Source organism: Manacus candei, unplaced genomic scaffold, assembly GCF_025592945.1.
Source record: "Manacus candei isolate 608988 ecotype Guabito, Panama unplaced genomic scaffold, ASM2559294v1 h1tg000014l, whole genome shotgun sequence".
NCBI lineage: Eukaryota > Metazoa > Chordata > Aves > Passeriformes > Pipridae > Manacus > Manacus candei.
The window spans coordinates 19690229-19718217 of record NW_026138062.1 but is presented as its reverse complement, the minus strand read 5'-3'; the positions used below and the strand labels follow the sequence as shown (position 1 = coordinate 19718217).

Sequence of the window (27989 nt, the reverse complement as noted above, 5' to 3'; positions counted from 1 at the left end):
TCACCTCGACGCTGCCTATATAGCATTTCGGGGATTTTCTTCCCGAACACGAGACCCAAACATTTTAACAAAAATCAAATTAAAATGGCAACCAGAGAAATGCTGGCACTGCAGTAGGTGAGCCGAACTGCTTGCGCCACCCATGCCTCGGGAAGCGCAAGGCTAGCAGCGTGTCGGCCCGGGGCGAGCCGCGGGCCGGCCCCCAGGCCTTGCAGAGGAGCCAGATGGGGGCTGGGTGGCCGGACCCCCGCGGGGCTCCCCGCCGAGGCCAGGGCGATGCCGCCCGGGGCACGGCCAGGCACCCGCTGAGCGCCGGCCCCGCTGCCCTCGGCTGCCGACCAGCAGCGGCAGCACAGACCCTCCGAACCGGGACCCCTTCACAGCGCCGGGCCGGGCCGGGCCGGGCTGAGCGGGGCGGGGCGGGCAGAGGGCGAGGCCCCGCTGCCACCACCTCCCCTCTGTTCGTCCTCCCCGTCAGGCACCGCCTCCTCCTCTCCTTCTCCTGCACCTCCTCCGCCGCCTGACGAGGGGACGGGGGTGGCAGTCGCTGAGAGGCGGCAGCGGGGGGTCGGTGAGGTAGGAGACAGCCTGCGAGGCTCCGCCGGTCCGGGCTGCTTCTCGTCCTCTTTCTCCTGCGCGCAGAGCGCTGAGAACCGGCCATGGTGAAGGTGTCGTTCAACTCCGCGTTGGCGCAGAAGGAGGCTGCGAAGAAGGAGGAGGAGAACAGCCAGGTGCTGATCCTGCCGCCGGACAGCAAGGTGAGGGCGGCGGGGGGACCGAGGCGCCGGGGCCGGCCCGGCTGGTGTTGGTACCGGGCGCTCTGCTCCGCTCCGCTCCGCGGGGCCGCCCGGGGAGGGGAGCGCGGCGGAGACCGTGCTGCTCTTTGTACGCCCCTTGCCCGCGGCGGCGAACCGCGGGCGGGCCAGCGGGGAAAGCTGCGCTGCGGTGCGCCCCGCTCGGCTCACGCTTCTAAAATGGCTGACAAGGAACGAGCTTTGCAGCTCCGCTTCTCCCGACTCTGGGGATCTCTGTGGTAGTTCGGGTTAAATTTTTTTTGTTGTTGTTGTTAGCTCCGACAGCGCATGGACCGCGGCCAACTCGGGTTTTAGGGCCGGCTGCCCCAAGCCCGGCTGCCCGCCCGCAACCTCAGCCCCCTCGCGGTGCTCGGCTCGGCGATGAGGGCTGGTTTGCGTGGAGAAGGCGCATCGTGCCTGGTCTTACCACCGCGTGCGATCCCCCCCGGCCGCACGGCTCAGTCCGACGGGCTGCGAGCTTGCTCCCGGGCCCCAAGTGCTTCGGAGCGAGGGAGCGCTTGGCCAGGGTGAAGCTGGGGGTTTGGCCGTGCTTGTGCCGCAGCGTGTTCGCAGAGCCTAGTGGTTGTGCGATACCGAGAACTTCGCCTCGGAACTTGCGCTGGCTTAAATAAAGGAACAAAGAGCTGCATCCCCCCGCCCCAAAACAGCACCTAAACTCCAGGCGCTGCTTTCGCCTCCCCTCTGCAAACAGCAACAAAGCACAAAACAGCAGCAGCTTTTAAAGTTTTTGAAGTGCAAAAAATGCCTAGAATATAAAGGGGTTTGGTTGCAGTTTTTATGCTCTGATAATCAAAACTACTCCTTAATTAGGAGTAGTGTACTTTGCTTTAAGCTCTTTGAAAAGTGAATGAAAACTTAAAAAATGGCCAGTTGCACATAAACAGCATGTCTTGATGTTTTCATTTGCTTTCACAATTTCTTGTGCATCAGGCCTGTAAATTACCAGATTTGCTCTGCAAAAGCAACAGTGTTTATTAATTTCCTAAATCTTCATGATGAACTTCTACCTAGGAAGACAATTTGTAGTATGAAGTTGTGCCCTCGTGCAGGTTTTTCTGTGATTTTTATGGGGCCAGGTTCTTCACCTGCAGAATCCGTTGTCATTTCAAGGCCAAGGGGAACCACCAAGGTGTTTTTAGTGACATCTTCCTGGTACAGCAAGTGGTTAAATTTCACACTTCTACTGAACATACTGCACTTACAAATAAAACTCTGACCAAAGTATTTAAGTGAGACTTAATAAAACAGTGTGCCGCAACAGATTGGACAGTATTGTTACTCAAATTGCCTGCAATTATGGGAAATCTGTTAAGTGCTCCCTGTTCATAGCAGGAGTGCCATTCTCTAGAAAGTCATGGCTTCCCTGAGCCCAGATTGAGCTGTAGAGTTCCTGACCCCAAGTTTGGTGGTCAGTTTAACACCAAGCACGTAAGGCAGAAACAAGCTACATTTTTCAGAACATGGAGTTTTCATACTATCTGGGAATCCAGACCTGCCCTGGATGATGTTTGTTTCCAGACAGCCTACCAAATTGGGCTTGTTTTTCCTACTGCTAAACAAACAAAATACATCTGGCTAATTGTACGCTAGGGAACAAATCCTGCTGACCCTGTCCAGATACTGATGGAAGCATGTCATTTGAATATGATTTCCTTAACACAGAGCTGTAAATTTTTGCAGCTGAGGATGAGGTACAGGATCTGCCTTAACTTTGCCCAGATCTCAGTACTGCTTTCCTTGCCTAGAAATGAGACTTGTAAACATTTATTAACCAGGTCAAGAGGTGGTCTGGTCTCACGGTAGCTACTTAAAAGTTCTTGTACTGTTGTCAGGGGATGAACGTGCCTTAACAAAGCTTAAACCAGACCTAAAATAGAATGCTAGGAGTGGACGCTCAGCACAGATGAAAATTCGAAAAGCAGATGAATGCTCTAAGGGACATCGAGTCTTTGACGTTCTCCTTGACACATTTCTGTCTTTTCTCTGTGGAACTGCAGACCCACACCTACCAGTTTGCAAAATTCTCTTGACTAAGGTTTTTTTTAGATTATGTGTTTTGGAGCATAAATAAAAGTATATCTGAGTACAGTAGTGTCATCTGTAGTTCAGTAAAAAAGGCTGTGCAATCCATGCAGGATTAACAATAGTGAAACAAATTATGTCATGTAGCTCTAGAGTTATACGGTTCTTCAACTCTGGTAGTTTATTCTCAGATCTTGGGGGGAAGAAAAAGGAACTGAGTGCCCTTGTAAAACTTGATACCTTTGAGGTAAGTGCAAGATACGCTCTTTGGACTTTACCTTCTCTAATATAATTGCATTAGAAACAGATCTTGCCTCTGCCGCTCCACAACTTCAGCTGCCTATGCAGTTCTTTGGAGGAAAGGGGAAAAATAAACTGCATCTGACAGATGTATTATTCATATCACTTCATTGCTGGAAAAGTGAGGTTTGAAGGCAGTGTGGAAATGTATATTGGAAGAGTGAATTCTAGTGGATTGAAAAAGTCACATCTCCAAAACAGCATATATGGGACGTTTGTTTTTTCCCTCTCCTACATTGTTTCTGTAGGAAAATAAATAGATTTGGATTGCAACTGTAAACATGAAAAATATAACAACATTTTATGAAGCTTTCCTTTATGAAGACAGTCCTGTGAGGCATTCTGGACTGGAGGAAAGGGAAAACCGTAAGAGTGGAAGAGGATCAGCAGAATTGTACATTCAGAGTTTTATTATCAAAAACTTACCAAAGATTTGAGCAAGAGATCTTAGTAAACCAGTTGATACTAGTGAAAACAGAAAAATGCTCTGAAATGTCCAGAAAATAAAAATTAATGGAACGAGCTTTTGAGCTAGTTCTTTGACTGTCTCTTTCTGCTACTTTTCCCAGCACCATGTCTTGAAGACTGCAACTCTGCCATCACAGAATTAGTCTCAAATACATAATCTTCCAAGGACTTATTAAAGAGTGCTTGCAGCCAAAATATGCTGATGAATGTAGCATAGAAATACTCTGATCTTGCCAAAATTTGCACAGTAACCTCTGATGCAGATACTAATAGGAAATAAATTAGGGAAGGTAAGAGAAGAAGATGCAAGAAGAGCAGAGGATGTGTCATGGGAAAACAGCTTAAAAAAAGCTTTTGCAGAAGGCAATGGTCTTATGCACTGGAGTATGTTACTTTAAGAGGTGTTTAAAAATCAAGAGTGCTAATCCTGTCTCTGCATAAATCATCAGTATTACATGGTGTGTTGTGAAAGCATCTCCATACTTACTGTAGGCAGCCATTAAAACTCACTCACTGACGTTGGGATGGTAGTTCTATGCCACAGTTCTTGGCCAAAATACAGAATACTCTTAGTGAAGGTTCTCAGGCCACATTTAATTTTCCACTTTGCTCATTGTCTTTACAGTAGGGTATTTTATGACCCAGTTTCCCAACAAACAAACAATATGTGGTATTTTAACATTTCTCCCTACAATAGATCTTTGGAGAGCCAAAGATGGTTCTGAGCATAGTTGAAATCATCAGACATTTTGCAGAGTCCGTTCAATAGATTAAACCCTCCTTGAAGATCTTTGTGCCCTCTATAGCTCTCAGGCTGTTGCTCCCTTCTGTGTTTGGAGTAGGTGGCAACATTTTGAAACTATATTTTTTCCTTGGGGCGCTCAGTGCAGTGCATCTTTACCGCATACAGCTTTGGGCAGGGAAGCTTTGGATTCACCCGTATGTACTGGAGCTGACCTTTGGATAACTCTATCTGCAGAGAGTTCAATGTGAAAGTGTAAATATTAAGAATTTTAAAAGCAGAGCTTTTTGCATTTATTCCTTATGAGAACATTATTACTCCAACCTTTAAAATTAATCTTTTTTTTTCACTTTAGCTTAGTCTTTCCTGAAGTGTACTAAAACAGGCATTTTTAACAGAGTGAGGGGATCCACCTGGGAAATATGTTGAGCAACTGATAAGCACTATTTTGCTATGCAGAAAACTCCTTAGATTTTATGTAATTGGTATTAGATGTTTCTGAAATAAGGATGTTAACTTTACAGTTTATATATAAGTACTATATAACATATTTATATGTTACAGATGTTAGTACACACATAAATAAATAGTCATTTCCTTATTAGTTTGCTGTCAGAAAAGCAGTGGAATGTGTCTGTAGGTAAATGGTTAAGGGTTGGGGTTTTTTTGGGTTTTGTTTCTTTTTTTCTTGGAGGAGCTTCCTTATTCCCTTTATAGGCTTCCTGTAGCCAAATTTTCTATAGACCTTTCACCAGTCACCATTGGGGAAAGAGCAGTCTTTGTATTTTCCTGTATTTTCTGTGATGCAGCTAGGTCATTAAACTAACCAGCTTCTGCTATATGTCAGAACATTGTGGATTATTTAAAGGAGGACCAGAAGTAAAAAATCCTAACAAACTGAATTCTCTCCCCCTTCTCCTTCCAGACGTTGCTAAGATTTTAATGGAAACCCATCAAACCAGAGATGAAAAAACCTTCCAGTTTCAGGCACAAGGATACCCAGGGTTCTGTTCCTTCATTTGACTTTTTACATACCTGCAAACATAAATTAGGGTGAATTGAGTTTATTGAACAAAATTTGTGTTGTTAATGAGGAACTCTTCATAAGAAAAGAAGCCTTGTGGTTGATGTCATTGCCTGCATCTCCTTTTACATGGTGAATCTGTGCTACTGGTTAAGTAGTACAGCTTCCTGATAATAAAGGTAACTGTGATCTTGAGATATTTGGCTCTTAGAACTATTCCTTAGAGGTTGCCAGCCATTGAGAGATACTAAAAAACAAGATCTTTAAAGGTTTGTGGTGCTCCTCTGACAATCTCTTGCTATTTTTAAGTGAGTTTTGGAATTTAGGATTAGAAGCTAAGAAGTTCAAAAAGTGATCTGGAAGAGCTTGTGCCATCCCCCATCCCCCCAGCAATGGAAATGAACCTGTAGGACAGAGGAGTTCTGTCAGTGCTCTGTATCTCACTTCCTTTTCTGTTTCTCATAACTTCCTGACCTGAATAACAAATACAAAGCCTTGGTTGAGAAATACAACTATTTCCCAGAAGAATGATATTTAATACTAGACCTTTGTGATAACTGCTGCGTCAGTTATTTGTATCATTTGTGTTTTTGGCTGACTGAGCAGGAGCTGATGGCTGTACCTTACAGCTCCTGTGAATTCAGTGCAGGGATGGCTATAGAGACAACACAAATACTTTATGCAGTTCTAAATAGTTTCTCTTTCCAGATTAACAAAGATTGACTTGGCTGAGGCCCATTGCCCTAAAAATGCATTTGGAGAACTTTTTTTCCCCTTAACATTGTCATGTGGAAAAGTCTGTAATTAGATGAAGCTTTATATAGTGCGATATTTAGAAAAACTACCCTGCGCTGTAATGTTATAGTAAATGCCATAATTACTCCTCTTATGTTCACTCCTGTCTTTCTGTATTGCAATACTCTTGTCTTTCTGATAAGCTCCAAGAAACTAGTTTGGATATTAACATTGTGTAGTAGTGTGAAGAATACCCCTTAAGTGGCTGTTGGAACCAAAGTTCTATTCAGTGGGAAAGCTCAAATTAAATTAATTAATTTCTGAAGATGTGGGTCAAAATGAAATGCTGAGCTTTTCTGTGAAAAACATTTGAAAGAAAATTTTCTTGGAATCAACAGTATTTTCAAGGGAAATAATTTAGACTTCTTCCATTATAATGAATATTTAATCCAAAATATGAACATCTATTTCAAGAAAAGTTTAATTTCAAAATATAATGTGTATATGTTGTTTTCCTGTTAAGTGTTTTAGTGAAACATTTGCAGTTGCCAGTGTAATCTAGCAGTTTTGTTTTTACATACTCAAATTATATTTTTTGTTATTTGCATGGTTTTTTTCCCTTTTTTTTCTTATCAGCATTTTAATAAATGTTGATGCTAAAGGTCTTTTGGGGACAGTATGACAATGGTAAGCATACTTACCTCCAGTAATGTTTTCAGTTAATTCTTCTGCAGTTGCAGTTTTGGAATGTTTGTTGGCATTATACATATTTTCTATCCAGTAGCCACTAGCTACAGGCACCAAATAGCTTGCATACAAAGAAAATAGTCTTCTCTATGACTCTCAGGAAATATCTTCAAAAGCAAATACTGCATTTTTAAGTCCTAGTAATTTTAAATGTTCTCTATTCTGTGCTTCCAAAAACATTATGACATATTTAAAACATAACTACAGCTGGGATAAGTAATTATGTTTTGTTAGCTGTTGCACAGATTCCTTTTTTTTCCCCTGTTTTTTCTCCCCATCCCCCCTTATGCTGACAAAGGTTAGTATTATCTGCTTTTACTCTCCTGATCTGTATGTATAATACAACATTCATTTTCTTACTATTTATGTACTGCTTTTTATCCTCAGTGGAAATTACTTTGAATCTACAGATGAAAAGCATGCTAATTTATAAAACTCGGATATCTGTCCTAATTTTACAGATGTGGTAAACCAAAGGAATGAGATAATTAATGAGATTAAGCTCTGCAGTGAAGTCAGAAATGGTTTTGTGGCAGACATGACGTGGCCTAAGTAGGGTTTGGACAACAATGGACTTGCAGAGAAACGTAGGTCCTTTCTGAGTGATCCAAGTGTCATCTACAAGCAAAATTCACCATCAAAAACTGGCAAAGTAATATTTGCCCAACAGTTATTTTAGAGATTGTGGAAAAAATAAATTGATATCTGGATTGTCCTTTCCGTATAATAGTGTCAGTATGTGTATACAAATATTTTTATAAGGTTTATATATTATTAAGTATGTGAGATATATATACATACACACACATAAAAATAAAACCTACAGGCATTTTAAGAGTAGAGTTCCTTGAATGCAAATCCTGGGTTAATTTGTGGTTATCTTCTTTCTGGGGTTCAGCAAACAGCTGCTTTTGATGGCAGCTTTCTGCTCCTTTGAGGGTAGAATGAAACAGTGGAATGACTATGGAAAAAGAATATGCTGGGGAGATCATAACTGAGAGGAGTCTGTGATCTCTGGGGTGGATCTCATAGTTGCTGAATCATCAAGGCCTATTTATCTATTTATTTATTTATTTATTTTAAAGTAAAGTCTACATAGAAATAGAAAACCCTTGCACTTATGCATTTGAAAATGCAGTACCCTGTGCACGGTGGGAGGCCAAACACAACCTTTTGAGATTGCTGCAGAGGGTGATGAGTTATCTTGCCTAGAGTTTGAGTTTTGTGAAGTTCCCTTGGTGAGATGTTTGAACAGTGGCCAGGATCTGTGATTCTGCAGGGTGTGATGTAGCCAGGTGCTCAGCACTGGAGTGTATGCTCCACCTCAGGCTTTGAATAGTCTAACTGCAGTGAAGCCCTTTAGTTGGTTACAACAGTTTTTCCTAGAAAGAGGGCATAATTAAATATAAGCCTTTCAAGATCAGCTCTTCTGTGCTGATACTCGTAAGTGCTACAATTGAATGCTGTTCTGTATTTGCATGTAAAATGGTTTCCACTCAGAGAACTCTGCTTGCCGTACAGGTATTAATTCACTGATATATGTATTAGCAGGGTATATTTATTTGAAGATGGGGCTCCCATTCAGAAGAACACCAACAGGCTACAGTAATGGGCTGAACAAAATCTCTGAGTTTCAGAAATAAGAAATGCAAATGCAGAGTCCTCTACCTGGAGCAGACTCGTTCTCTCCATCAGGACAGGCAGGGGACCACCTGGCTGGGAAGCTTGAGAAAGACCCAGGACTTCTGGTAGACCATCAACTGGGCACAAGTCATTGGCATCTTTGAAGGCTGAGAGCTTTCTGATGCAAAAAAGACAGTCACAAACTGGTGCGAGTCCAGAAGGGGCCACCACGATGGACAGAGGGTCGAGCGTATGCCCTGTGAGGAGTGGCCAAGGGAATGGGACTTGTTCAACCTGGAGATGAAACTGCTGCAGGGGGGATGTCACAGCAACCTCCCAACACTTGGGGAGGTGACTGAAAAAACAGTGGTCATATAATTGAAAAAGGAGAGCCTCTAACTGGTGTAAGCAAAATATTTTTCAGTCTGAGGAGAACTGAATGCTTCTGAGGAGGTTACCCATAGAAACTTTGAAGTGTCAGCCTAGGAGGTTTTCAGATCTTGGCTGGACAAGAGCTCTGAGCAACCTGCACGGGCTTCAGAGTCCACCCTCCTTTGGAGGAAGAGGCTGGACTACGAACCTCACAAGTGGTTTCTGTGATGCTGGATTCTGCTTTTAAGAGAAACTGAGACACAGCATTTGTAACTTGCTTGAGATGACATACCATCTGTGGCTGAACTGGGAATAGAGTTATTAAATTCTGAGGCTCAGTGGCGCATATGTGCATGCTAATGAGATCTCTTGGGTGAAAGAGCCAGTGCCGCTTGGGAAAATAGCCTTGAGAGAAATCTAGGTTAAATCCACATGGTGTTCTATCATACTGATGTCTGAGATTCAGGCAGTTGTAGGAAAAAGCAGAGAAATTTCAGATAAAAGAAGTGAGCAGGATAAGGAAGAGACAGGAACTGGAACAATCAAGGTCAAAGAGATAATTTAGTATTGATCCATTTTAAGTGCAGTAGGAGCCTTCTAAGTTCCTGTTTTCAAACATTGATTAATTCAGGATAAAGATGAGAGCAATACTGCATTAAAGTTATAGATTGATTTAGTGTAGTTTTTATAAGAACAGGAGAATGTAAGTCAGTTGTAAGTCAAAGAATGCAAGTGGGGAAAGGGTTGGTTTTTGCGATGTTTAAAAATGAAGTGTTTTTCAGAATTGGACAGTTTAATGAAATGCTGTGTTTGACATGCTGTAACCGTAAAGAGTGTAGTGATTTTGTTTTCTGAAAGCAAAATGTATTCTGAAAAATGTCCCATATGACCTCTTTGGTTTGAGGGTTTTTGTTTAAAATAAATAAACATCCCTCAGGCACCTCTTGCCAGATATGTGTGCAAGCTTTCACCTGCATGCTTTGGTCTATGACTTGCAAACTTGCACCAGAACTCTTCTCTTTTTTTAAAATACTTGAGAAAAATAGGTATTGAATGCAGAACAAATTTCCAGCATCCTAGTTAATGAAAATGTATAGATAAATTCAGCAACATTATTATATCGTATAAATAAATGTGACTTCCACCACCTCTTCATTAGCCAAGCTTATGAAAACTCTTTATAATCAGTATGGGGCAGTGGCAATTGTGGATTTCTCTGACTGTCAGTGGCACAAGAACTTTTGTGTTCAGCATCCAGACACTTAAAGACAAGACATTTTCCAAATGTAGGTTTTGTTGAAGTTTCATATGGGGGGTGGGGAAATGGCAGAAGAATGATAAAACCCCAAAGCAAAGAAAATTAAGTATATGGGGAGCTTTATTGCTTGTCTAGCACAGACACAGCAGTCCTGAAGGGTATTTTTTCTTTAATGAAGCCAGTGGTTAAGGTTGTTTATTAATCCTTACCCTGTATGGTGTGAGTGTTACTTAAAAACTGTAGATGTGTGTCACAGAATGGTTGGCATTGGAAGTGGCCTCTGGAGGTCACCTGCCCACCCCCCCACCCCCCTCTAGCAGGGCCACTTGGAGCTGGTTGCTTGGGACCATCTTCGGTCCTATCAGCTTCTGAATATCTCCGAGGGTGAAGACTCCACAAACTCCCTGGGTGAGTGTGGTAACATTTGAGCATTTGTGTAACACTCAATGTTGTGTGTGAGCATTTGGTAACACTCACAGTAAAAAAAGTGTTTCCTCATGTTCAGAAGGAGTGTAAGGGGGTATTAAAATCCTGTTGTTCTAATCTCTGTACAGAAAAAAAAGAGGGCAGTCCTGGCCCCTGAGCATTTATAGTAAAGAGGCACAGGAATGCTGGCTGGTGCAGCAGGTCAAAGTACAGAGCACTTCTGTGGCCACAGCCCAGCTCCTCTTCACCAGAGCATAGCACACTGATGTGGTGAATGGTTTATCTTGTGGCAGTGATGAAGGGAGGAAAGGGAAACAAGGTGTGCCCAGTTACTCAGCACATGGCAGAGACTGGAGAACTCTGCTTTGGGGTTGGGAAAGATACAAGAGGCATAGACACAGGACAAGGAGGAAGTTATAGGAAGACTTGAAACCACTAGGTTTGGTGGCAAGAGAAGGAAGTTGGTGGATCTTGGAACTGGACAGAGAAGAGGAACAATCTAGGGGAACACAGTTTGAAAAAAACAGTAAAATACAGTTGGTTGTACAGTCATTGTAGACAGCCTGGTTCAAGGATGTAGCCAAAAGTTGTGCATGTGCATGAAGAAAGTCCTTGCCTGGTCTACAGGGACAGAACTTTCAGGCCATTTAAGTGTGTCTGGGCATGTCACACACACTCTGCCTTCCTTCCCCTCCCCCTACCACTTTCTAGTTTGTGTAAGACCAAAGCTAACAATGACCACTCTTAGCGCTACTCCAAAGTTTAACCAAAGCAGCAGTATAAATAGTTACAGGTTTCTTCCTTCTTTACCCATCCTCTTTAATTGTTGGCTACCATCAAGTTTTGCAGTCTCTTTTCTCAGAAATGAAGGCAGTGTTTAGGTAAATCAGGATAACTCAGTTGCACGATTACTCTTCAGGACACATTTCTTTGGTTGTCCCTCTATCACATGGCTGTGGGTGAACTGCTGATTCATGTCCTTTACATTCACTTTACAGTTGTAATTTTCCTTTACTTCCTGCAGAGAAATTGAACTCTTCATTTTCCACCATGTTTCTCTCTGGTTTTATTTCCTCCTCCCCTTCTCTTGCCTGCATTCTGATTTTTGTTCTCCCTTCACCTCTGTCTTTCCCAATACATGCAGCTGCAGCTCCGTTCCAACCCATCAGCGCTGATTCCCCTTCTAAGACGATTTTGAGCTGGCTGCTGCTTATACTAATGTTTTTATTCTGTTATGGTTATGATGTTTGAACCATGAAATGAGTCATTTGACAGACACCTCATTTTTCATAAAACTCCCCCATCATTTGATGAAAAGTAGCATTCAAGTAATATGAAAATGACCTTGGACTTTGAACTTGGTAAAGCTCTTGGAATGTACTTTCTTCTCACTTCAGGATATTCTAGTGCTATAATACAGATTTTGTATTTACAATATTATTTCAAAGACCATATACAGATACTAGAAATACAGGAAGAGGTTAATAGTATGAACTGCCTAATAGGTAATTCTAATTAATATCGTTGGTTTTCCAGGCTACGTGACTACAGCAAACAGCAATAGAACTAAGGTCTGGTTTTCATGCTATTCTTCAGACAGAGAGCCTTTGGCCAGATGGACAAGTCCCTGTCCATTGTGACAGAGGAGGAACTGGCAGTGCTGCCACAGAAGGGTTGCAGTGTTCAGATCTCAACTGCACATAAACAAGCATAGCTTGTTTGCCAGATAAGCGAGAAATCTCTGAACCATCTATTGTATATAGAGTGTTTTTTTCCAAATGGCAAATTAAAAGATCATTATACTTAAAATTTAAATTTGATTTTATTAGTAAGCATAAAATTACTGCTTGAGAGGCAGATCACTACTATGGCCTTCCAGATTTGCGTCATCTGCCAAGTGAGGAGTCTTGCAAAAGCCCGCCTTAATTTCCCATCTGCAACAAGTAATAAATAGAATACCAGGCTTAGAGCAGTCTTCAGGCAGGAATGCCATCAAAGGAATGCAGAGCTCTTCCATAATTAAGTTCATTTTAAATGGACTGTCTTTTGTACAGATGTCAGATTTACAAGTCAGGAGGCGAGCCTGACCAACAGCACTCAGTTTATACAGCCATTGGGCAATATTTTCTTTCAAGACTTTCATTAAAAAACACTTTTAGGGAGTCATCATTAACTTCCCTTTTCCTGTTCCACTAATTAAAGCTGCAGTTGGTCAATATTTGGCTTTAGGAAGCTCAGTCCGTTCCACTGTATTCTGACAATCCATGTGAGCTAAGTGGCACACAAAGGACCTCAAAAGAAAACTGAACAGCTTCCAGGCAGTTTTACCCACATTAACTGTAAGCTTTTATATGTGTGTTTATATATATATATATATATATATATATATATATATATATATATATATATACATATATATATATTAAAAAAAAGATGTTATTCTCACATGCATAATTATGAACATTTTGTGTATTATGCTGTAGCCAGCATAATCACTATGTAATAGTGATACTCTGCATCTGGTTTCTCTGTGGATCAAAGACTGTGTGTTGGTTCTCAAAGACATTTCCCCCTCACAAAATTATTTTTATTGCTATCGTATCTATTTTTAAATTTGAGACATTATCTTTTGCATAGCTGTTCAGCAATCATACAGTATTCTGGACTTCCCACAGCATATTATCCATCATATCTTGTTTAGGTGGATTCTTACCTGATTCATAATTGGTTTTTTATCATATTATTGATGTGTCCTTAATTTCTGCAAAGGAACAAGGTCTGATAATCTCACTCATTTTAATATGAACTAGACATATGCCTTGTAAGTTTTTAGACTGCTTTACTTTTACAATGTTAAAACAATTATATTCCACTATGTAGAAAAAGCCACAAGGGGAAAATCTAAGTAATTACCAAGTCTAATTATATATATTTGTGGCTCAGTATTGGTGCTTCTTAGAATAAATTTGTCATACTACCCCAAACATGAATTTGGTCATTCTGAAATTCAGAATTTATTTAACAAAGAAAAAAGTAGCATTAAAATTGAACTGCAAAGAGCAAGAGCGTATATGGCCAGTAGCCATTAATAACTGCTAATGTTTGCATGTTTAAGGGGGTATTAACTTTTTTTTCTTTTAACTTACTGCAGAACACTTAATGCTAATTATCTTAAAGGTGTTCTTGCGAAGAACTCTCTATAGTTGAGTAGTTCTTTGGTAAATAGTTTATGGTATCATCTGTACATCTGCAAAGTGTTTAATGGTTTCAGCAACAAGACAGAGCAGCTTGACATTACCTACTGTGGTCATTGATGAAGGGATCTGTACTGAAAACTGCAGTAACTTCCTTGTGAGAAGACTCTAGATATGAATCTTGCTAGTCTCAAATAGTACAGAATTTAATACTTCTGATTTTCTATCTGCAGGAAAATTGTTCCTGCAGAGCTTGAAGCTACTGAGTTTGGGAAGTTCTGAACCATTTAATTTTAACACTGTAGTATTTAGTGATCAAGTGGCAGAGAGATGCTTCTGTTTCATGTCTCGTCCATGGGAAATAGGCTAATCAAATGTTTTCCAATTAGAACAATCAGCTCATCAAGGGAAACAAGCCAGTTTTGGGCTTGCATCCAGTTTCTCCTAAGGCATTTTGCATCAGAAAAGATGAGTTCTGTGGCATCATCTTAAGACTGAGGATTCAGGAGGGAGCTGAAAGTACACAGGGCAGGGATGAAGCAGAAGAGGGGAAAGAAAAGGACCATAACAGTAATGATTAATTATTGCTGCTTACAAAAGTAGTGAGGCATATTTTTAGAGGTCAGTCTTCACCTCAAGTACATGAGGCTTTCTTTTGTCAGATTCCTCTGTCAGTGGAAAGCTGGCCTAGAGAAAAATTAGCCAGTGAGGCTGCAATGTCACGTTGCACTCTATGGCAGTTGTAACCATGTGGGGAGAAGTGCTAATTCAGCACTGTCCCTCTTACTGGGAATCTGCTTTCACTTAATGTGTTTTCTTTCAGAACATGAGTTACCTGGAAGGAGGGTGAGCATCCATTGCACTTTGTTCTCTTGCAGTGCAGAGCGTCAGATTTATGTAGCAAGGGACAGATTATTCTTTTGGGTCAATACAGCCCAAACTAAGCTATCATGGCAACAATACAAAAGCTTAGAGAGCTTAGCCATGGTGCAGCTACTAATATGAGTATAATTTAGCTTCAGTAGGTTATTTATAATATTTTAATTTAAGCTGGTCTTAAACTACTTGATAATATACTTAGTTTTCAGATTAGGAAATCAATCCTATGTTCTCTTTCAGTAGCATAAAATGTTTTCAGTGTTGTCAGTTTTAGTTTTTCTCTGTAATGAGGTGCTGTGCTCTTATGCATTCTCCTAAGCAAGAGCCTAAACTGGGCTTGAACTCTTGTTCTAAATTCCATGGACTGTTTTCAGTAGGCTGGAGACAAATCAGTGCAATAGGCAATTACAAATACAAAATAGATTGACGTGCCACCGCTAGGGATTCTTTCAGAGATAATAATGATAACATTTAGCTGCTGGTAAAGGATAAGAGAGTTGTATTAAACCTGTTGTTTACACCTGTCATCTTATATATCAAAGCAAAATTATTTACATTGGAATTCTGATAAACTTCTCCTTCAGGTTTCTTCTGGCGTGGTGAAATGTAAAAGTTACCTTGTTTTTCCGATTATTTTTGGCCTCTGTAAAATTAATCTATCATTAATCCCAATTTCCAGGTAGGTGCTCACACTGTGTATGCCTTCTGCACCATTTCCCAAATCCATGTTTGTTAGTGTTTCTGAACTTACAAAATAATGTAAAAATGGAAAAGGCAGTTATTCCGCTAGTGGATAATTCTACTTGGAGATAAAAAAGGTGTGTGGGATAAAAGCAGTACTGAGAAAGAATAAAGATAATCTTTATACTCAGTTTTAGGGAATATTTTGACGTTGTATCCCACAGTCAGTTTGCTATCCCTTTTTCTGACATTAACTTACAATGGTTTAAATGACAGCTATTTTAAAAAGTTTCAGTGGAGTGTCCTTTAAACTTTGAAGTATCTAGGGAAATAGTTACCTAATGATACAGGGCAACATAAAAATCCTTGATTTACCTGATTTAGATTTATAATTGAGATGATTTATAGAAGAATCCACAGTGACTCTCAACCTGACCTGAGAGTTAATTAGATTAGCATGGGTATTATGTCCTGTTCTCAGTCTTTGCAAACAACCAGGTTAAAAATCAGGCAGCTAGAAATCCTGTAATTTTTACACTGAATTCCTTAAATAATTAGTAATGTAAAACCTATAAAGAGTTGTTACTTGTCTTTACATTCTCCCTTTTCAGTCAACAGCAAATGTTTTCTTGCCAATCTCACTTTGTCTTGTAATGTATCCCAGAAATGTTGGTTGGAAGTGGCCTCTGGAAGTCATCTGCTCCAGCCTCCCTTTAGAAACAGGATGGTTGCCAAGCAAGATTAGCCATGGCTTTCTCTGGTTGAGTCTTGAAAACCTCCAAAGATGGAGATTTCACAATCTGATTTACTGCAGTAGTTAGCAAGGTAACGTAAAACAAAATCTGTGAAATATCTTCAGTTTGACTCTAAATATTTCTTAATCAGATTTTGGCAGCCATTGCTTGGCAAAGAAGCTGCATTGCCACTTCGGTATAAAAGATAATTGCAGTGTACTGTAAAGGTGGGTTTCACATCACTTAGTTTTAGCTGCATATGAATTAGGTATCTAATTTGTTAACCAAGGAATTTCCCTCTATAATCAGTGAAAAGAAGTAAGTACCTCCCACTTCTTCCTCTCTAGGATAGCTGGGATGAGTCATTCTTAGGAAGTGCCACCTTCTCCCACCATTTACAGGAGGGGTCCTCTCTCCATTTGGTGTCCTCAGATAAGGGGAATTACTTCCTAACTGGAGCAAGACAGCATGACATGGTCATGCTACATTCACAACTTTGTTCAAGTGGGAAATCATCCAAATTAGCAAATACTGCAAAAAACCCAAAACCATGAGACAGAACGCTGACTAACAACCATAGCTAAGCCTTCTCAAGCTCATACTCTTCCTCAGTTTTCTGGTTTGATGTTTTTTATTCATTTGGTCATAATGGTTTTGCCCTGATCATCATTCTATGCTACTGTTTTTTGGTTGCAAAGATGTAATGAATTTCTTTGTATTTATTTGAATTCAGATATTTTCCCAGGATTATCATGGCTTGGAACAGGGTGAATCAAAGTTGGATTTTATTTTTTTTCTTTTTTTCTTTGGGTGTGAGTTATGCAGACACTTGGAGGAGAAAAGAGCATTGTAATGTGGCTGATAGAGGAAAGATTTTGCAAGCAGCAGTTTATTGCTTAGGATGCCTATGGGGACTGCATGGTTATGCAAACTATTGCCCCAAAGGGGAAATGTCCTGTCATTCCTTTGGTATTACACAAACAGAAGATAGAGGCATGGCAAATGCTGTCTTAGAGCAGAAAGCTTCTTTAACAACAGCTTACAAAGCATGTTTTTTTCATTCCCATTTTTACCATTCTGCCAGCCGAGCTGTGGTAAAGCCTCTTTCGACCTGACGGAACAACATAGGAAAGGATGTATTCTGCTGCTCTTATTACTTTTGATATTTTGTTGGTTCTTCAGGTTAATTTAAATTGCATATACTGAGGTAAAAAAGAATCTGACCTTTCTGAATTGACTTCCTCACTCTGCTGTTGTTGCGTGGAGGTTGCCTGAGAATGGATATTTTTCTGTCTACGGTCTGTGAAATAGCTGGCTCACTGTGTGTTATTAGGTATCTGGGGAGATTTTGTTTTATTTTTCTCTTTAGTCTGCTGATTTAGTCATAATAGCATTAAAAGTGACTGATAGTACAAGTTTTACTAAACCTCAACTCAAATAGACCTCTTTTAAACTTTGCCAAATACAATAAATTTCCAAACAATTTTGATAAAGTACATACAGCCTTTTCTGGTGGATGCAGTGTTTGTACTTGCTGGGCCTGAAGCATCTGCTCTCATACCTATCTTGGGAACAGTGTGTTGAAGGTCCCTCTCTGATACCTTGCAGGACCCTGAGGATGCTGTGCCTGTTGGGCAGAGGAGGGCCTGGTGCTGGTGCATGTGCTTTGGATTGGCCTTTATGCTGGCTGGTGTGATCCTGGGTGGTGCCTATCTGTACAAATATTTTGCATTCCAGGTAAGTCACATACTTGTAATGAGAGGGTTGTGTTTTCCTCTGTGGAAAGTAGAGTAACAGACTGTTTTTCTGCATTACATTTAGAAGAGGAGCAGCAGACTAACCAAAGGAACAAAATCTTTTTTCTCTTTCCAAAACTTCAGCTTTTCTAAAGGCCAGGGATAAGGCCTGCTCTGAAGTTACCAATCAGCAGAGGAGGGTGGAAGTGAAGCTGACAAATAAAAGGGAGCAGCTTTTTTGAAAACCTTACTTTGCAGAGAAAAGATTGTATCTAAATAGGACTTGGGTTTGTGAACCCCAGTGGTGTCCCAGATTTTCATCTGCTCTCATTCCTCTTTTGCAGTGCCAAATGTTGGAGGTGGTTTAACCCCTTGAAAGCCTTTGTTTGATCCCAGGTTTCCTAACACATGTGGTACTGCTAATGCACAGGAAAGGGACTGCTTGTCAAAGCAATACAGTGACTCTCCTCTTTCCTAGCCTCCACAGGGAAAAGAAATATGGGCCCTGCAGGGGACTTGGGAAAATCGCAGTCAGCATGGTTAAACATGCTCTGTCAAGTTGAATCTGCGCTGACAAGATTAGATCTCTAACAAAATGTATTTTCCGTCTTCTAACAAATGGCACTGCTGCAAGAGGAGCCCTGTGAAGGCAGTGGTTCCAGGGAAATGGAGCATTTACCTAAAACACGGGAGATCTGAGTTAAACATTGTCTCCCTTGCAGGCAGTTGCCAGTGGGCAGTGCTGGATGTGCTGGGCTGTTGCCCGAGTGGTGGGAGCACACCCTCCCTGCTTCAGAAACTGCTGGGATTGCAAGATCATAGAGTCAGAAAGGGAGAGTGTAAGCAAAACATGAATCCCGCTAGCCCACTGGTAGTGCACATAAGATAGAAATTCTTGTTCTTGTCTCTAATACCAGGATGGTTGTTTTTTCCCCATTTTAGTAGCTGCTGTCTGGAAGGCAAAGTGATTAAACTTGAGAAATTCTAGCTGAATTTGCAGTTTGTAGTCTCTTTGGCTATCACATTAACCAAATTTACAGAGGAGCAGTGGTGTTGCAAATGATGCCTAAACAGCATAGTGTATCTTGGTGGATTAAGAAGCTGAGTAGCTGAAGGTGTGCTGCATTTCTAATGCACTGGGCTGCTCCACCTTTCACACGCCGGTAAGATGAAATTGAAAGTGCTGTTTAATTCAAACCTGTGGTACTTGTCTGTGAGTCAGATCTGGGTTGAAGGAAGCACTCAGGAATTGAGCTAACATTGCACTGAAGACATGTTTTTAATGCAAAACTTTTAATTGATGGCATGTGCATATGCATAAGTTGCATATTTCTAAAACTGTCTGGCCTATAATTTTGGTATATGACTTCCTCTGACTCAGGACTTTATGTTACACTTCTCTTAGACAACTTGCCATGTGTACTGTGACAGAAAGACACAAATTGGTTGTTTTAATTTCTTTTTATTACCGTTTTGTCTTTTAAAATTGTTAAAAAATTATTTTGGAAACTTTCTTCCAAAACTTTTGAAGTCTTGTAAAACTAAGCAACTTCACAGTATAATTGAGATTGGAAGAAAAGTCTTGAAGTAATCTGGTTCAACCCTCTGCTGCAAGCAGGACTAAATTTAGAGTTAGACTTGCTTTTTAAAGGTGATTTGGATGACCAGTTTTAAATTGTACAGTTAGATCATAATTTAATAATATGGATATAGATGTAGGAACTTCATTGTCTTTCTAAAAACACATGTAAGACTAGATTTTAAGAACCTGCTTATGGGATCCTGTTTTCCTTGAATTCAAGGGAAGAACTCTGTTTGGATTGAGTACAATCAAAGTTTTAGCCATGGTCCCGTTGTAGATAGCAACTGGCTCCTACTTTGGTGTACGAATCAAATTAAAAGGAAAAAATCTCATTTACTCCAACAAGTTTTTTTTCTCCTCAGTGCTTTGAATATATTAATTTTAATCTTCTAGGTTACTGATGCTTTTGTTGCTGGGTTGTTAACTATTTTTAGCAGGGTGATGTGTATTTCTGCGGAATAAAGTACATTGAAGATGGCTTAAGTTTACCTGAGGCTGGGGCAGAGGCTCAGCGTGCTCACTACCACACGATTGAGCAAAATATTCAGATCCTGGAGGAAGAAGATGTTGAGTTTATCAGTGTGCCAGTCCCTGAATTTGCTGATAGTGATCCTGCTGATATAGTCCATGACTTCCACCGGGTAAGAAATATTTCTGAAGAAGTTTAAAGCATTTAAAACTTGAAAAATGTTGCCCCTCAGTCATCCTGATAAATGTACTCCCTAATTATTGTGGTTGGGGAAAATGAAGAGTGGAGGAGGCAGCAGAAATATTTTGATCAGCAGCAGGCTGCAAGCAATTATTAACTGGGCATACGAAGTACAGCATTATTCAATCATCATGAGGTAGTATCTAAACCATCATTTGTTTTTAAGAATGGGAAAAGTCTTAGACCTGTTTCCTTTCTTTAGTATGAGGAAGTAAAGAGAATATATTTCTTGCTTGGTGAAGTTCACTGGGCCAGAATTTGACCAACTGCTGTGGTTCTGAGGGAAGTTTGGAAAGGGCTGTCATAGCTTTGAGGTCAGCTTGCAGGGGCTGATTGCATCTCATGTCATGAGGTGTGTTCAAGCACCCCCAGAGGTGCTCTCTTAGCATGGCTCAAAACCCCAAAGCAGCAGCAGAAAGGGAAGGAAATGACAAGTTGACTGACCGTGGAAGAGGGCTCATTTTCCAGATGCCACAGGAAGCCTAGCCAAAGTTTGATTTCTTTGTGCACCACAGGCTACTATGATTCCTAGAGGCACTGAACTAGAGTATCAAAGTACTTTTAGCTGTTTCTTCCTTTTTTGAAGAAATAACTTTGATTGATAGGAATCATGGTAATAAATTTTTGTTAAGGCAGTTGACAGGCCTACAGCTCTTAGTATTAACAGCAGCTGTGAAACAATTAGAAGCCCTCCTTTTCTGTATCCACATGATTGGAGCTGATACATGGCAATGAAATGTACACCTGGTTTTCAGGAAGCTAAATTTCTGTGAACATTTGAAGACTTTGCCGAACAGCTTTTTTAGCAAGGCTGAAAAAGAAGAATAGGGAAGTGTCCTATTTTTTTTTAATGCAAACTTCCGAGTTTAAAGTTTTTCAGGCAAAACAAGTGCTATCTATCAAATATTCATAACCAGATTTAGAGGAAAACATTGCTTGCTCGAGCTATGTAATTAAAAGTATTTCTGAATATATTTAGGGAGCATCTGCTAAGAGTTAGCACAAAGACTCTAAAGAGGGAAAACTGGAAAATAAAAAAAAAAAGCAGCATCCAAGAAGTGAATAAGAACAATATAATACTAGAAATTTACTTTTTGATTCCGTAAGATAAAGGCCTTGCTGTTATGGTCATTTGCCATAGGTACAACACTTGCTTCCATGTAATGAGATTAGTTGCACCTATGATTGCTGTCCTGTACTATTTTGACTGTTGGGCTCTTGGTGCTCAGTATTTTCTATACATCCCCAGCCTCAGAGCTTTCAGCAGCTAGATATAATGTCTTCTTTAGCAAGAACAGGTGCAGTGAAACACAGCGCAGTGAACAGAGCTACAGGATTCATCAGGATAATTCCCTCAGCTTTTTATCAAATAATGGCAAAAATTGCAGTTCAGGTACTGTATAAAGTTAATAATTCATTAACCCATCAAGTCAGATGTATTTTTGAAAATAAAAGGACTGTTGATACATTATCTGTAATGGTATTTTTTTCTATCTGTGTTTTGTTCACAACGGCACCGTTAGACTAAAAATATAAAAGCAGGGAGATTGGAGCAAGGCTTTTGCCCTGTTGTTTCAAAATACAGGCACTAGCAATAAATAAATACTAGACTTATTTCTGTAACAGTTCAGATACACTTTTGTAGTTTCATTGCTGTAGTGCATTTGAGCTACTCGTCGCCTGCTGCCTTGTCCAAATCCCTGTTGTAGATACAAACTCTCATCGAGGCTGTCTTATAATTGTGCATTTACCTACTCTCAGATTGGAGTTGTTGGACAGACTCTATAGTGAACAAAACAATAATTTGAAGAACTGCACGAGACAATAGTATTTCAACAAGATCTGTACGTCAATATTTTGATGTTCTTGTTATTTTGATTAAAATAAATATTTCTCAACAGAGACTCACTGCCTATCTTGACCTTAGCCTGGATAAGTGCTATGTGATTCCTCTGAACACTTCAGTTGTTATGCCACCAAAAAATTTCCTGGAGCTGCTCATCAATATCAAGGTATAGTTATAAGTTAGTAATATAAGTAATTTGTTCTTAAGACAGGAAAAAAGTAGATGTTTTCCTTTTTATTTTTTCCTTCTGCAGAACTCTGACATTTGCACAAGGCTCATATGTTAAAAAGTTAACTGTTCACTAGAGATCTTTGCAAAGAGAAAAAGAGTCTATAACCTACTAGTTAATGATCTGCAATCGTGAAGGAATTATTAATTCAGAGGAAGGCAAACAAATGTGATTTTATTTTTTGATGCTGTAAATTTGGCTGACAAAATTGTGTAAATGTGGTATACCTGGATTATTTGATAGTAATCTGTGTATTTTTTAATTTACAATCTATTGTGACTAAAATTTCTGCAGAGCATGTATGTGCTGGACTAAGACTGGTTAGATGAGAGGAATGAAGCAGATGACTGGGAAATCCCTTTAACATGGGCCTTGTTTAAAGAACTGGTCCCTAGGATTGGTCCCTACTTTGATCCAGTGGCTTGAGGGTGATGTACATGAGGCATATTGGATCTCCTGTGTATGCACAGGGAAATTGGATGTGGCAAATAAGTGTGATGGAAATTCATGAGACTTCCAGCAGCCTTAAGATGGATCTTCCTGTTTGCAGGGAGGTTTTGTAGGAGTGATCAGGATGTGGGTTGTATGATTAGCAAAGCCAGTCTAAGCAAGAGGCCGTACTCCTGGTTCTGTGAGCACTAGACCTTCAGAACAAGATTTGTTGTCCTTAAAAACAAAGACCATGCGAAAGACTGAGATGCCACAATTGCTGAACAACCAAACATGAGTTTTCAGTATAACATTGTGGGAGTTCCTAAACACTTCCCGGCAGGGTTTGATAATTGAACACTACTGCTGGACTTACAGTGCTGCTGCTGCCTCACTTGTCACCATCAAAGGGACACACTGTTCTGATAGTCGTGGTAACAGGGTGAAACATAATGGCCTGTGAAATTAGGGAGGCCAAAGCAGATAATCTAATGGGGTTTCTTACTAACTTAATATGAATTTTTCTTTGTTTTTTTAACTTTTACGTATGTATGCTTTTAATGCAAATTTAAATAGTATTTACCTTGGTTTTGAGCCTTCTGGTTTCTTCACAGAACAGCAGAGCAGTTCAGATGGGGAAGAGAGCTGATTAACTTGTGTCTTAAGATTTGGGGAGAGTGTTTTAAATTTTATTTTACTGGGCTTTTTAAATTTAGAACTGTTACATCATCTTTGGGTTTGCACCTTTCAAAAAAGGCTTTGGAATTAGGACTCCAGGAACCATTTTAGCCGTTTCTGAGTAGTTTGTATAAATAAATAAATTCCATGTGAAAAATTACTTCACAAGTAAGTCCTCTGCTGCTTTTTTGCTGCCTATTTTGAGATTGGCTATTTAACCACACTTTCATTTCCTGTATGTAAAGACAATGTGGTGTCTGTAAAACTCAGTGACCCCGTATTTTTTTTTACTTTCTCTTAGTTTCCTAGTTTGTCTTTAGTACCAAATCAAATATGCTTGGTTTACAAGGCATCATGCATTTAACTGAAAATCTGTGCAAAAGCAAACTGTTTTGATCAGTGTCCCCAACAATGAGTGCCCTAATTTTATGAGACATCTGTTTAATTCTCATTGTATTAACAAAAAGCTGTGGGCATTAGATGTCGCAGAAAATCAGGCTAAGTGTTTTGTAACTGAAATTTGGGAAACTACGCTGCTGATGCGCAAAGTGAGCAAAAACTGTCCTGCAGTGACACTGGTTGCACTAGGAAAAAATGTATGAAATTGATGTGCTAGTTTCATTAAAATGAGCTGTGACTACATGCAGAGGGCATTTTATGAAAATGGAGGTTCTCTGGGCTGGTTTGTTTTTTAAGAAAAGCTGTAATTTTAGCTTTCAGAGCCACATTTCTATATATTGATACAGTTTGCTTGAATGTGCAGACATGAAAGGCCTGCTTTCTTTGGGAAACGAGGCTGAAACCCAGGTATATTTGCTCATCCACCTTGTTCCCGTTGTTGAGCCAACTGGCTAATTTTAACTGTACACAACGCACAGGATGTCTCAAAGATGACGATATTTGCGGCTGTGCTGGATCCCAGTGCTGGATAATTGCTTCTGTGGTAGCTGGGCAGAGGAGATTCCTGCACTGAGCTTCCTCTCCTCCTGGTTTGGGACATGGCTGGGGGAGTCCTGTGATTTGGAGGGCATGAGCCCAGGAGTGTCCCTCCAGGCTGTCCCCCAAGTCTTCAGCACTGCTGCACACTCTGCCAGTGCCCTGTGCTGCTGCTTTGCTCTGGAGCTCCCTTAGGGCTCTCTCCTGAAAGTCGAGAGACCAGGAGTTAATATAAGGGAATTTACAGTGATTTAATTATTAAAAAATAATGAGTGGGATAATTTGGGGGAATGACATTTTCTAAGCTCTTAATTAAAGAAAAAAAATTGCTGTTGTTTTCCTTAATGTGTGCTGAAGAAAATATTTGTAATTTAAAGTGAATTTTATGCAGTCCTTTATTTACTGAAGAGAATAGCATTTAATCATGTCCTCAACATGTCACTGGGGCTGACAAGATATTCTTGTTTTGCAATGGAAATTTCAAGTTGTTTATTGTCAATAAAACATAGAACCATCTTTTGCCACAGAAGCTGAATATGTTTTCACAATAAGCAGTCACTCTATTTTTAGAAAGCAAGGAGCACCTTCTCTGGTGCTATAAATTAGAACCACTCTAACAGGATTTCTTAAATGAAATAATATTTTTAAAATTTGATGATTAGTTACCAGTGGTAGTATTAAGAAATTGGCTGGTAGCTAAGTCTGTGCATCTTCAGCTATGTACAGTGAGCTATGCACAGAGCAGGATTCCTCCATCATTTCATCTGATGCAAAATAACACTGAAGGGATTAGGAAAGGCTTGAGAAGTCTTTGCATGTCGTCATAGCTCTTCCCTTTTTTAGTGTATTGCCGTGAAACACCTGATGTATCACCATGGCTTTCTAATACCTTTCCAAATAAACGGATCTGGGAGTCACCATAATAACTTACGTGGCTAGATGGTCTCATCTAGGGTTTGGCTTGAGAATTGTGACCCATGCTATGAATAAGTTCAAGGCTTCCCAACCCCATGGACTGCAGCTGGAGTACACCATAGCTGGGCTGCTTCGTCAGCAAGTGTCTCTCTGTGTAGATCATGCTTCTGCCAGCTCCTACCTAGGAGTCATTCCCACTGAGGTCTCTTGGGCCGTTACATATTAACTGAAAACTTTGGATGATAAGTGCAGGACTGATCTGTGACAATAGGCACACCTGGAAAAAGACCTGCCGAAGGCTGATGTCACTGTGGCGGGAGGGCGGTGGATGTATGCATCGATGGAAGTTTTGTGACTTTTTTGAATATAATCATTATGTATTTCTGTAGTGTAGTGAAGCTTGCACATTTAGAATAAAATTGCATGGGTAATAGATCTTTTGAAAGAATTCAAAGAAGATATGTCACAGCCATGTTAAAGAAAAACATTACAAAGTGTTTCTTGTGTACTTAAACCATGAAGAGATGGATTTTGACAGAGCTGTTATATTTTTGTTCAACAGGCTGGAACATACTTGCCTCAGTCCTATTTGATTCATGAACAGATGATCGTTACTGATCGCATTGAAAATGTGGATCAGCTGGGATTCTTTATTTACCGCCTCTGCCGTGGCAAGGAAACCTATAAACTACAGCGCAAAGAAGCCATGAAAGGTGAGTGTTCCTCCTGCAGTCTTGTGTGTTGGCAAAATGTTCGGTGATGTTTGAGTTCAGTAAGTAGGCTTGATTTTGTTGAAAGGAGTGACTCTAATTAAAGCAAGGGTTGCTTATTGCAGTAATTGCTATGTGGGACTACGTACAGCTGATATTTTCTTGTGTAGGTATGGAAATAAGTCACTTCATTGCACAAAAGTGCTCAAGGCTCCAGTGAGCCAGGGGTGCCAAAATGTACATGTGCGCACAGGCTTGTTTTCTGGAGTTCAGCCTTTCATTCATACTCTTCTTTAATCTTGTTTCTTGACCCACCCCCACCCAAAATCAAAGAAAGACCCTCTAGTATGTGAGAAGCTATAGCCTTGTAGTCCAAGTACAGAATTGCAGGTTTTTCCTGTCATTAAAAATTGTTCCATGGTTTCCTGTTTGCACCAGTGAAATGTGAATAAGAGTTATCTTCACAGGAAAATTGTAGTGGTTGGTACTTCTTCATGGAAAATGTTTGTAAAACATTATTTGGAAGAGTCTTAACAAGCTATTAAATATTGCCTTAAAATTTGCATTTAAATGTTACTCAGATTTACTTTTTGGTTGTTTTTTCTGCTATTTGATTGTTTGGGGTTTTTTTGGTTGCTGTTGTTGTTAGTGAGTGTGTGGTGGGCAGGTGTACACCAAAGCAGTTTGATTGCTTTAGTCATATTGTTGGACCTGACTGCTTGGGAAAACAAGGAGAAGAAATATATTTTATGAAAACAATTTAGAAAAACATTTGAAAATGAAAAGGTCTTCATAGCAAAAGCTCAGTATGTTTATTCTGTAGTAATAAATGATGAGCATAGGTTGACAGTGAGCATTGTTTTGGCTAAAATTTAGTTAAATTCTTTGTACAATTCCAAGATAATGTTTAAATACTACAAGTCCACTCTTTTTTGCCTATAGCTGTTTATTCCTTTGCTGTTCCCTCTCTCACATTCCCACAAGCATTTTTACAGATGCAGAGAGAGGGAGATTGGGAACTGATCTGAGTTTAAAACTAACCAGGGTAGGATTTGGGCAGGTTGGGTACTGCAGTTTGGTTCACCACACCTTCAGGATTGTTGCTTGCTTATTGATTGTCTACGTCTGAATGTGTGCCGGTGTGTGTTTCTCTGAGGGGTGGGTTGAAAAGGGATAGTTCAGTTTCTGGTGACATCTTATCATAGCAAATGTTAAACCATTATATCTCTGATGTACCTCACGCCCTCTTCTGTTTCCCCTCTGTTGTTCTTTACTAATACAACAGGAATTCAGAAGCGTGAAGCCGCCAATTGCCGAAAGATTCGACACTTTGAGAACAGGTTTGCTATGGAAACGCTCATCTGTGAACAGTAATGAGGAATATTACTGTTACAGGAGACTTAAAAATTACAGTATGACCCCACCCTTTGTATTGTGTGCAGTGATTATTTTTTAAAATCTTCTTTTATGTAAGTAGTGGACAGAGCTTTCTTGCTGAACACCTTCCATACTTTTCATCTCATGATACATGTAAAATCAATATGTTTTAGTTTTTTCCTTATTTTCAGGTGTGGTGTTCTTATATTTGGATAGCAATTGTATAAAGACTTAGTTGCTAGTACATTTCACGTGATGAATCTTGAATACTAGGAAGAGGAGGAAGTCTTTGAAATATCCACCAGTTTTTAAATAAGTAAAATTGAAAAGAATTATTAATGTACAAATGGACTGCAAGAGCTACTTCTAACTGTAATATTACCTGCTATATAGTTTGTTACAGCATATAGACAAACCTGTATTTGACTCTCCCTAACCAAGTGCAATTTGTTTTTGTTTTAAAATATTGTCATATTTACCTTTTTAGATTGATTTCTGACTTGATGTTTTGAAATGGCAAGTGTTTGCTGTAACAATCTTTTAGAAAATTAAGAAGTAACTTATGTTACTAACTTGTATATAATCCATGTATGTGCAATGGAAAATAAACCTTATAAACCTGTTTGTCTAAAAGCCTTGTGTTTTTTTCTGCTATTATTGGGGTGTTTTTTTAGAGGAGGGGACTACAATTAAAATTAATGCTTTTTACTTGAAGTGCTGTTTGTAAAGATAGAATAGGTGATGGCTAAGAAATTAAATACGAAAAGAGAAGCATGTTTTTCTGTTCCTTTTTCATTTAAAGGTAATATTGTGCTGCTTGCC

The 27989-nt window shown here is 39.9% G+C and overlaps 1 protein-coding gene across 1 annotated transcript; it reads left to right on the top strand.

Moving 5' to 3' along the window:
* Nucleotides 1–484: 484 nt before the first annotated feature.
* ITM2B (integral membrane protein 2B) lies at nt 485–27800 on the top strand. Its single transcript, XM_051779345.1, has 6 exons — nt 485–758; nt 17629–17757; nt 19773–19979; nt 21949–22059; nt 25643–25793; nt 27076–27800. Exons 1-6 carry the CDS (start codon nt 660–662, stop codon nt 27162–27164), a joined length of 786 nt encoding a protein of 261 aa, XP_051635305.1. The 5' UTR covers nt 485–659; the 3' UTR covers nt 27165–27800.
* The last annotated feature ends 189 nt before the right edge of the window (nt 27801–27989 follow it).